Raw genomic sequence first — 10,763 nt, forward strand, 5'->3', positions numbered from 1 at the left:
ACAAGGTGAGCCTGGGGCCGGGGATGGGGCTCTGGGGCTCTGGGGCTCTGCAGCGGCTCTTCCTGCCCTGCTGCCGCCGCAGATCGGCTCGGAGCTCTCGTGCTGGAGAGGGCCGGGAGCTGGAATCTGGCTGGGACTCCCTGCTAGAGCACTCTTCCCCTCCCGCCTTCGGCATTGGTGCTGGATCTGAAGGCGCTTCTTAGCTTTCCTCCGAGGTTAGTTTTCCTCCACCATGAATAATTTTGTCAGTTTTTGTCAGTTTGGTCACTGGCATCCCCTTTCAATGAGTTATTTGTATGCAATTACCTTCGTGCTGTCGGTGCAGAGCTTTGCTGCCAGGTGGGATGCGGGTGGGAGCACAAGCATCGCCTGGGCAGTGGCTGATCTGCCCATCAGTGCTGGAAGCAAAACCTTCCCCGAGCCTGAGGAAGAGCATCCAGGATTCAGTTTGCTGCAATAACGAGGCAGTGTTTGGATTTTGTGCGAGTCTGTGGTGCCCACAAGGTGCCACATCCTAGAGGAGACAGGAGTCCCCTGCAGTCCACAGCTTTAAGAATCCAGCAGATCCTCTTGCACATGCAAAGCTCATGCAGGCAGAGTGTCATGGAGGGAGATTTAAACATGTTCAGCCCAGTGGTAATTCAGCTATCCAACTTCAGTTTCATTGGCCTATAGTCTGGAGATGGGTATGTTTGGCCAAAATCAGTTTTTTGCATATATTTTGTAAATACTGAGTGATTTTGTAAATACTGAGCAATTTAATTTTTTTTGACCCCAGTACTGATGATCTGAAATAAGCTTTCTGGGCTTGAAGTTGAATTTTATCAGTTTAAAGTTTGGTGAATGGGAAATAAGTGCTGAATAAGTGTTTTGGTTTGGGTTTTTTCAAAAGAAAAAAAATTCTGTTTTGCTGTAGATGCTACTTGGGTTAATTATTACATCACCTTAATTACATCTAAGTTTTAAAATACTGATATCAATTCTTCCTCTGCTCCCTCCTGGCAGTGTGTGGGAAAGTGCTGCTTTCCCAGGGACTCTTGAACCCATTTCTGTGTGTAGGTAAAGCCAGTGTTCAGTAACAGCTGTGGTTTTATGGTGCAGCATAAAAATTCGAGTGAGTTCAGTCTGCTGATGGAGCCCCAGGCGGATATTCCTGCAGTGAGAAAGTGTGAAGGTGGGCAGTGGGGACAGCCAGCCCTGGAGCAGCAGATGGGACAGCCTTGTGGGTCACTGTCCCAGGAGCAGGGGATGGCTTTATTGACATGGAGCCTGACTGCATGCAGAGCTCTGTTGTTCTCCTGATGGAAGGAGGGATCTTTGCAGGCTGTCTCACCTGTACAGGGCTGTTGGATCCTCACAGACCCAGGGCCACCCTCATTGCCTGGTTTTGTGAATTTAAGGAGACAGTTTAGGAAGCCTGAAGCTGCCTGTCTTCTTCTCCAAGCCCTTCTGATGTGAGAATTCATCTGAGCACAGCCATCAAGCACTTTTCATGCTTTCTTCTTGGGTGGGAGCTGGGGGAATGACATCCTGCTGGGTGTGTGCCATGGATCTCCTGCATCCTGACATAGTACTGAAGAAATCCAGCTGCAAAACTTTTCCTCCAATTGAACCTGCTCTTTTCCATGGATGATCTCAGAGCAGAGCCTCAGGGCACCTGGATAGAGAAGTGATCCTCTCCTCAGTTGGTCCTCATCCTCCAGCAGCTCCTTCCTGCTCCATCTCGTTATCAATTCCAGTGCCTTACCCTTGGTAAGGATTAGCCTGCCTGAGCCCCTGGGTTTCTGGGAGAACACCAGGAGCAGGCACACCAGTGCAGTGGTGGCACTAACCTGCCACAGTGTCATAAATGGCTTTGAATCAGCGAGACAGGAATTTGTTCCAGGGCTGTGGAGCTGGTTCCTGACATGCTGCAGCAGCAGAGAAACACTCAAAGAAAGGTTTTCCTTCCCTGGGGGAATGGTGCTCATGCCTGTAATTTAGCAAGCCAGTAAATCCTCTGCATTGCGTAGTCGTAGGGTGATGCATGGGTGGAGTTCAACTCAAAGTATCTTATTTGTCCTTCCAGCTTGAGATCTAGCTGGAGTGTAGAGGGTTGGGGAGTGGGATCAACCCAAGTGGGATCTTTCTGCTGTGAAGGTGAGCACAAAGATTTGAAGAAAGTGTCACACTGTTGCTCTCCAATGGTCCTTTGTGTTGTCCATGCCCTTTGGTCACTGCTGGTGCTCTCTGAGGCTGGAGTTGCTTTCCCAGGCCCTAGAGGCAGGAATTCTGTGCCCACAGGTCCCCTCCCAGCAGGCTAGGGTGGCAGAACATCTATCTCCTGAGCTTGGTCTCAGACTCCTGCAGCCAGGCTGGGAGGGAAGAGTTGTGCTTGCTGAAGCTGGAAAAGCCTCTCTCGCTGTTTGCTGGCGCATGAGGTCAGCTCTCCCCTTGGCAGAGGCTCCTGAGTGCCTCCCTCTGGAATGCGGTGCCGATGGGTGTGTGGGAGGGCGGCGCCCAGGTGTGAGAGGAGAGCAGGAGGCTTTGCCTGGCCCCAGGAATCACGGATGCAGAGGACAGGAACGTTGTACCCTGGGGCTGAGCTGTGCCAGAAGAGAACTGGGAAGGAGGAGGAGGCTCCGTGTGTATGAGCACAAGGCACTGTCTGTATCCATGCAGCAGGATTCTGCCCAGTTTTGGGCTCTCTCCACCTCCTATGCTCTCAGAGGTGACCTGGGAAGGGGTTGAGTAGCTGGGAATTGTCCTTCCTGTCCAAAGCAGTGAGCAGAGCTCCTCAGAGGGAGGTGGAGGCCCCCATGGCAGCATCAGGGTGGTTTGGAGCAGTTCCTCAGCAGGCTCTGTGCCCCTGAGGACCTGGCTTTTCCCTTGGGATGTTTCTTTCTCCTGCCTGTCTTTGCCAGCCATTCTCTCGGATGTGCCTGCTCTTCCCAGTGATCCTGAGGAGCGTGTCTGGAGTAAAGGTCCTCAGGATTAAATGCTCCAGTTCTGGCCACTGAGGGATTGCCAAGTAGGTGCAAGGTGGCTTCAAGGGAGCAGCTGGACAAGGCAGTGGGGTGCTGGAGCAGGCACATCTGGTGAGATGCCTGAGTCTGATGTCCAGGGCGATGATCTGTCTTGGCTGTAGAGGAATGCAGAATCTCATGCCTGTTCTTCCTGCCATTCCCCATGCAGCAGTGTGGGCAGCTGCAGCTTTTCTATAAAATGAGGGAGGGTGGGGTCCAATCCCACCAAACCTTTTTTGCTGATCTCCCTCATGGCTGGCACACTTCCACCAAGCTCCTTGGATCACAGACCACTCCTCATCACCCTGCACTGCAGACCTGGCTGGGGGGACCTGGTGGACGTTGGTTGAGCTTTTCCTACTCAACTCACTCCTGGCTGGGTGAAAAAAGAATAACCTCAGGAAACTTTTCCTTTTCCTCCAAAGTCTCCAGTCGCTGACCCATGCTTTTCTCAGGACAAGACTGGGTTTTTTTTTAAACCATCTCTGCTTATTCAATGTCCTGGTTGTGTTGCAAGACCTGTGGAAGAATGGAGAACAGCCCTGGCAGTGCTGTTGTGTGGATTGTGGCTGCTTGGCTCGGGTTTGTCCATCCTCAGCAGTGAAATGGGGCATTCCTCCGCTGTGTGGGGATGTGGACACCGGTGGCACTGGGGTGGCTGATGGACACAGACATGGGGACAAGCACAGAGATGTGGGGAAGCAGCTCGCTGTTGACAGGGCGCGAAGGGGAGGTTTGCAGCGCCTGCCCCCTGCTCCCTGCCCCTCAGGGTGGGACTGCTGCACCATCTGAGACGTGTCTGTGCTCTCCTCTCCGCAGTGTGTGACTGCAACGGGATGTCCAGGCAGTGCATCTTTGACTGGCAGCTCCTGCGGGACACGGGGAACGGCTTCCGCTGCCTGGGCTGCCAGGGCCACACGGAGGGCGTGCGCTGTGAGCGCTGCCAGCAGGGCTTCTATCGACAGCACGGGGGGCTCTGCTGCCTGCCCTGCCTCTGCCACCCCTGGGGTACGTGCGCAGTCCTGCCTGGGCTCGGGGGGCTCCGGGCACCTCCTGGGCAGGGCAGCCTCTGTCCTGACCTACCAGACCACAGGTTTCAAGGCCCACCTGCCCTCTGAGGTAATCACGAACTCACAGAGTGATGTGGGTTGGAAGGTGCCCATGCCAGCCTCTCCCTCCTGTCTCCCTGCAGGTTCCCTTGGCCCGCAGTGTGACAGCGATGGCCGGTGCAGCTGCAAGCCTGGAGTGATGGGGGACAAGTGTGACCAGTGCCAGCCAGGCTTCGAGTCCCTGTCCGAGGCAGGCTGCAGGAGCCGCGGGCAGTGAGTGCTGCCACCATCGGTGCCATGGGGCAGAGGGAGGGCCAGCCTCCAGAGCTCTCCTGGGGCCTGTGCTGGCTGAAAACAGCCCCTGCAAAGGCAGGGCTGGTTTCATAGCAGTTCATGGACAACCTTAAGCCAACCGTCTAGGAGAGAGTGGGTTTGACTGAGGCTGGACCTCCCTGCCAGCCTGTAGGGCTTTGATGGTGTCCTGCAACACCATCAAAATCTGAACTTAGCCACTCTCTCAGGTGATGGCTTCATTACCCAGATAATGCCCAACAAGCTACAGCCCTGTAAATCAAAACCTGCCCATTGTGGGGCTGCCTCATGTTGGTGCCACTCACAAGGAGATGCACATGCAAAGATCAATCTCTTCCTTTTCATGAAGCCCTGTTTAAACACCTTTAGAAATGTTTCTGATCTGGCTTCCTCAGGTGTGTCCTCTTCTTCCCCACCTCACCCTGCCGTTGCTCCTTTGGGGCTGCTGGCAGGCAAAGGGTGTTGGGCTGCCTGCAGTCCTGGCCTGGCCTCCTGCCCAAGCCTCCCTGGGGTGATGCTGCTTGCTGGAGCTCAGCCAAGGTCTATTAAACTCATCCAGGGTTTATTAAGCTCGGTGGAGCTTCACTTTGCGCTTGTGGGTGGGTCTGATGCTCTGGGATGCCCTGGAGCAGTAGCAATGGGCACTGGCTCAACCTGGCGCCCATAGAGTGGCAGATTTTGGAAAGAGGTGGCTGTGCAGCTTATTTCCCCGCTTCTTGCATGGGAATGGTAGCTGGGAGGGTTCTCTGCTGTCTTGTGTGCTAGCAGGAAGCGCTGGCTCCCAGGCCAAACTGGAAGTCCAGGTAGAGGTTGCTGCTGTGCCTTTGCAGGAGCCTGCAGTGTGAGTGTGACCCGGCGGGCAGCGTGGGAGGCTGTCACTCCGGCCACTGCGTCTGCAAGGACAGCGTCACTGGGGAGCACTGCCAGAGGTGAGGGGCAGGAGCATGTGCTGGACATGGCCTGGCACAGCCTCCTTCTCTCTGCAGTCACTTCCCAAGTTCACCAAGTCTTAGAATGGTTGGGGTTGGAAAGGATGTTAGAGCTCATCTCATTCCACCTCTGCCATGGGCAGGGACACCTTCCACTATCCTGGGTTGCTCCAAGCCCCATCCAGCCTGGCCTTGGACACTGCCAGGGATGGGGCAGCCACAACTCCTCTGGGCACCCTGTGCCAGTCCCTCACCACCCTCACAGGACAATTTCTTCCCAGTATCCAATCTAGCCCTGTCCCCTGTCTGGTCAAAGCCATTGCACATGCCCATCTCGCCATCCCAGCCCAGTGATGACCTTAAACCCTGCTGATGGCTGTACTGCATCCCAGGGATGGTTGTGTGGGCCAGTAAAAGGAGAAAACAACTTGAACATTGTCATCTTCTTGCATTTTCCCAGGTGCAAGCGACACTTCTACAACCTGGATGCCAGGAACCCTGCAGGCTGCTCCCCCTGCTTCTGCTACGGGCACTCGGACACGTGTGTCAGCGCGGACAACCACAGTGTCCACAACATCACCTCCACCTTCCAGCAAGGTGAAGCCCAAGCAGGACACCCCGTGGCTCCTGGGCGTGTGTGTTTGCCATCCCTTCTCTTCAGAGGGCTGGAGGAACCACGTGGTGCACAGCCCTGCTGGAAGTCAGCCTTGGGCAGTGCCTGCTCCTTGGGAGCTCATCCAGCCTGCCTGTGGCTGCAGCGACCTTGCTGTGATGGGATGGCTTGGTCACAGGCAGAAGTATAGTCCAAGGGTTGAGGGGAGCATAGGATTTCCTCATTATGTCTTTCCTGCACTTGGAAGGAGGCCTCTGTGCCCAGCCAGGCTGATTTACAGATGTGTGGGCACAGAGATAACTGTGCTGCCCCCTCAGAGGTCAGGGTGGGAAGCCGGAGAGTTTTGATAAGACACAGCTCAAGAAGGTTGCTGGAATCCTAGGAACACCTTCCCTGTGCAGGCTGACTGCTCCTTGTTTGTGCTCCAGGTACTGAGGGCTGGCGAGGGGTCCATGAAAGCGGCTCGCCAGCCCAGCTCCAGTGGTCCCCACGCCACCAGGATGCCTTCATAGCAGCAAGGACATCAGAGCCCATATACTTCATGGCACCTGGTAGGTGTGGGATCAGTGGTGGCCAGAGTGAACCCTTGGCTTGCTCTGATCCCATGAACTGAGCTTTTAGGAGGAAGGAAAGATTTTAAGCCTTTGATTTTCCCTCTGCAGCAAAATTCCTTGGGAACCAGCAGCTGAGCTATGGTCAGACACTCTCCTTTGGTTACCGCCTGGACCGAGGGGGCCGGCAGCCGTCCCCACATGATGTGGTCCTGGAGGGACACGGCCTGAGAGTCACTGCCCCCTTCCTGCCCCAGGGAGAGGTCCTGCCCTGTGGTGTCAGCCACATGTACACGTTCAGGTAAAGGGGGAAGCTGGGGTGCTTGGGGCAGGGGGAGCAAGAATGGCTGAGACTTCAAGGAGGTTCTGGGTTCAGCTGTGGTCCTTTGGCGATGGCAAATGGCCGCTGGTTTGGGCTGGGTGCATCTCAGGTGCTTCTGTCCTGGATGAGGAGGTTACTTTGTGAGAGGGGCAGGAGAAAATGTGGCTTGAGGTCAGGTTGGGTTCTCAACTCTGGATCACTTGCATGCATGGAGGTCATTGCCCAAAGCCTTAAGCTCCCAGGAGGGAGGTGGGCAAGGGCTGTTGTGTTTTTTGGAAGAGGCACCTCAGTTTTCTGAAACCAGTTCCACTTCCCCCCTCTCCCACGGCAGGCTGGACGAGCACCCAAGCAGCAAGTGGAGCCCAAGGCTGAATCACTTTGAATTTCGCAGGCTGCTGGGAAACCTGACAGCCCTCTGGATCCGAGCCACCTTTGGGGAGTACAGTAAGTGCAGAGGGAGCTGACAAAGTTGGCTTCTCTTGGTTGCTGGAGATGGGTACACCTTTGCTAAAATTTATGAAAAGATAAAAACAGTAAGTGCTCCGAGGGGGCAGAATTAAATAGCAAAGAGATTGAGCAGGATAGTAACCGATGTGGCTGCTCCACTTACCCGGGGGCACTGCATTGGAATGTGCCCCCTGTGCCGGTCCTGGCTGTGGGGCTGGGCGGGTGGAGCCACTATCCCCGCGGGTCACTGGCCCTACTCCCCTGCAGGCACCGGCTACATCGACAATGTCACCCTGGTGTCAGCACAGCCCGTGCCCGGTGTCCTGGCGCCGTGGGTGGAGCGCTGCCAGTGCCCGGCGGGGCACCACGGGCAGTTCTGCCAGAGCTGTGCCCCTGGATACCGCAGAGACACCCCCAGCCAGGGGCCCTTCAGCTCCTGCGTGCCCTGCAACTGCCAGGGGGGAGGAACCTGTGATCCTGACACCGGTAAGAGAAGCCAGCACCACCATTCTGTGCTTGTGGGCTGGATGGGAATGCAGGGAGGCTGCCTGTGTCCCGAGAATAGGGACACAGGGGAGTCGAGACTGCTGGCTTCACAGGAATTTCTTCATGGAAGTGTCACTAGGTATTGTAGGGGGCTGCCCAGGGAGGTGGTGGAGTCATCATCCCTGGAGGTGTCCAGGGAAGGACCGGATATGTCTCTCGCTGCTCTGGGCTGGTTGACAAGGTGGGGATTTGTATCAGGTTGGACTCGACGGTGTTGGAGGGCTTTTCCAGCCTTAATGTGTCTGTGCTTCTGAGATTCTGTCTGTGATCATGAATCTGTGACTTGGGTCTGAAATGTGGGGACCATCCAAGACAAAACTCCCCAGAGCCTAGAAGCACTGCAGTCAGATGCATTTGGAACAAATTGGATGCATGTGGGAGAGAGAAAAACCATCTCCTGCTGCCCAGATAGCAATATTTCTTCGCTAGTGACTTCTTATTTGAAAGTTAAGCATGGCAATGCCTCAGGTTGCACAGAGCTTGATCAACCTGGTTTAGTTGAAGAAGTCCTTGCCTATTCCAGGGGAGTTGGACTAGATGACCTTTAAAGGTCCCTTCCAACACAAACCATTTCATGATTTTATGTGGTGCATGAGGTGGGCATGCTGGGGATCTGAAGAGTTCTCGTGGAGGTTGCTGGACCATGGGTGCTGTTGTTGCTGTGTCTGCAGTGGTGGAGGATGTCCCACTGGGAGTGTGAGCAAACTGCCCTAAGCCCTCTCCTTGCTCCTCCAGGTGAATGTTACTCTGGAGATGAAAACGTGGGCAATGGTGCCAGCTGCCCCTTCGGCTCCTACCGAGACCCCTGGCAGCCCCACAGCTGCAGGAGCTGCCCCTGCGGGCCCGGCCAGGGCTGCTCTGTGGGGCCGGGTGGTGAGGAGGTCATCTGTGACCACTGCCCTCCTGGAGCTGCTGGTAATTCCCTTCTTGCTTCTGCTCTGCCTTTTCATACAGGTGTGCTTGGAGTGGGCAGATCCACGCCATCCTCTCAGCCCAGCTTGCCTGCGACACTGCCCCTCCTGCCTGTGGTGGGGTGTCTGAGCCCCAGGGGTTGGGTAAACACACCAAGATCTCTGGGAAAAGTTCTCCTCTAAATGTAACATGGGTGGAGAAAGGATGGGTAGGAAAGGGAGGGAAGCAAAAAATAAGGAAAAAAATGAATAAGAAATGACTTGTAGAAGGTCAGTTGTGGCGCCCAGTTTTCAAGAGCATGTGTAGGGCATTGTGTGTTGGCCGTGGTGGTGCTGACAGCAGAGCAGCTGTGGTGCCAGCCCTGATGGGGCTGAACACCCCCATTTCTGTGGGGCACAAGCAGTCAGCCTCTGCCTCCCGGGCACAAGCATTAACTTCTGCCCACGTCTCCTTTCCCAGGTCCCAGTTGTGAGTACTGTGCTGATGGCTATTTTGGAGACCCAGCAGCTTCCCAGCCCTGCCAGCCGTGCCGCTGCAATGGCAACGTGGAGCCCAACGCCGTGGGCAACTGCGACCGCCAGACCGGCGAGTGCCTCAAGTGCATCTACAACACTGCTGGCTTCTACTGCGACCGCTGCAAGGATGGCTTCTTTGGGAACCCCCTGGCCCCTGACCCTGCTCACAAGTGCAGAGGTGAGACCCAGATGCTGTCTGAGCTGCGGATGAGTAAGAAAAGCCATGACTGACTTTGGAGTGGCTTGATGGGAAGGAGGATGCTGGGAAGTGGGAATGGTGAGCAGGAACCAAAGCACAGGCTGAGTGGTGGCAAGAAAGCAGGGAGAGATGTGCTGTGGCTTGAGGTGGAGCCAGGCTCCCCTGAACCTGTGTCTCTCTGACCTGCAGCCTGTAACTGTGACTCAGTTGGTGCTGAGCCCCTGAAGTGCAGGAGTGACGGGAGCTGCATCTGCAAACCTGGCTTTGAGGGTCCCCGCTGTGAAGAGAGTGAGTGCCCAGCTTGCTATGGCCAGGTGAAAGAGCAGGTGAGCATCTGTGCCAGCCCCAGGGCCACTTAGCTGCAGAGATTTGCTCACCCTTAGCGTCTCCTCCTGTTCTCCTCAAGCATCTATTCCTGGTGCAGGTGAAATGTGAATTCAAACCTTGGCTTTGTACCTGATCCAACTGATCCTTTGTGTCCCATCTTAAAATGAGCCTTCATTTTGGTCTCTGTCCTCAGGCCTGACTGTGACCCTGGATTCCCCCTGGCCTTTTCCTCATGGGGTTAGTATGCTGCTGGCTGATGCCTGTCTGTGGTTGCAGGTGGAGCTGTGCCTGCAGCAGCTGGCACAGCTGGAGCTGCTCCTGTCAGAGGTGCGAGCTGGAGGTGGGACCAGCCAGGAGCTGGAGGGGAGGATGCTGGTGGCTGAGGAGATGCTGAGGACCATCCTCAGGGAAACCCTGAGCCTTCAAGGTACCACCTGCCCACTGCTCTTGGATAGGGCCATCTGGGCTGTATCAGGGAGGGTTTTCTGCCTGGGCCTTTTTGCACAGCAACAAGTTTTTCTTCAGCCTTTCTCTTTCCTTCTCACCAGCCTCCGGCAGGTCTCTGGAAGGCCGTGTGGCCAGGATGAAGGGGCAGGGGTCCAGCTCCCAGAGCCGCTTGGATGAGGTCAAGGCAACAGTGGAGAGACTGAGGTCTCTGGGCAGCCAGTATGAGAGGCAGGTGCAGGAGACACGTCAGCTGCTGGAGAGAGCCAGGCTGGACCTGGATCGCAGCGGCGCCGCTCTCCTTCGGGTGGTAAGAGCATCCTGTGTGACACGCTCCTAGTTCAGCTCAGGGATGGAAAAAAATCTACGGAGAAAGCAAGGATTTAAAGAATTACAGATGTTGTTTTGTGAATGTGGGTGTTCTGGTGGTCCTTTCTTTGGGGTCAGGACCTTGAGAGGAGCTGGCAGGGGTCTCTGGGGGTGGTGGAGGTTTAACATGCTGTAGTTGCCTCTTTCACTGCCAAATTGGATGGAGAGCAGAGAAGAGCACTCACACCTCTCTCCCTTCTCCTCTCCTCAGACCATTCCTGCT

The 10,763-nt window shown here is 55.5% G+C and overlaps 1 protein-coding gene across 1 annotated transcript in view; it reads left to right on the forward strand.

Annotated features, from left to right (window-relative positions):
- The first annotated feature begins 682 nt into the window (after positions 1–682).
- Positions 683–10,763, forward strand: part of LAMC2 (laminin subunit gamma 2) — a 14,195-nt gene continuing 4,114 nt past the window's right edge. The window contains exons 1-15 of the mRNA XM_014308097.1: positions 683–686; positions 3,825–4,013; positions 4,198–4,327; positions 5,197–5,295; positions 5,756–5,892; positions 6,337–6,459; positions 6,571–6,760; positions 7,113–7,225; positions 7,496–7,714; positions 8,510–8,689; positions 9,146–9,379; positions 9,590–9,726; positions 10,004–10,154; positions 10,276–10,481; positions 10,752–10,763. The exon at positions 10,752–10,763 is cut by the window's right edge and continues 71 nt beyond it. Of these exons, the coding sequence (XP_014163572.1) occupies positions 683–686; positions 3,825–4,013; positions 4,198–4,327; positions 5,197–5,295; positions 5,756–5,892; positions 6,337–6,459; positions 6,571–6,760; positions 7,113–7,225; positions 7,496–7,714; positions 8,510–8,689; positions 9,146–9,379; positions 9,590–9,726; positions 10,004–10,154; positions 10,276–10,481; positions 10,752–10,763 (2,124 nt within the window). The remainder of the gene's footprint in view (positions 687–3,824; positions 4,014–4,197; positions 4,328–5,196; positions 5,296–5,755; positions 5,893–6,336; positions 6,460–6,570; positions 6,761–7,112; positions 7,226–7,495; positions 7,715–8,509; positions 8,690–9,145; positions 9,380–9,589; positions 9,727–10,003; positions 10,155–10,275; positions 10,482–10,751) is intronic.

This window comes from Geospiza fortis, unplaced genomic scaffold (assembly GCF_000277835.1).
Source record: "Geospiza fortis unplaced genomic scaffold, GeoFor_1.0 scaffold229, whole genome shotgun sequence".
In the NCBI taxonomy this organism is placed as follows: domain Eukaryota; kingdom Metazoa; phylum Chordata; class Aves; order Passeriformes; family Thraupidae; genus Geospiza; species Geospiza fortis.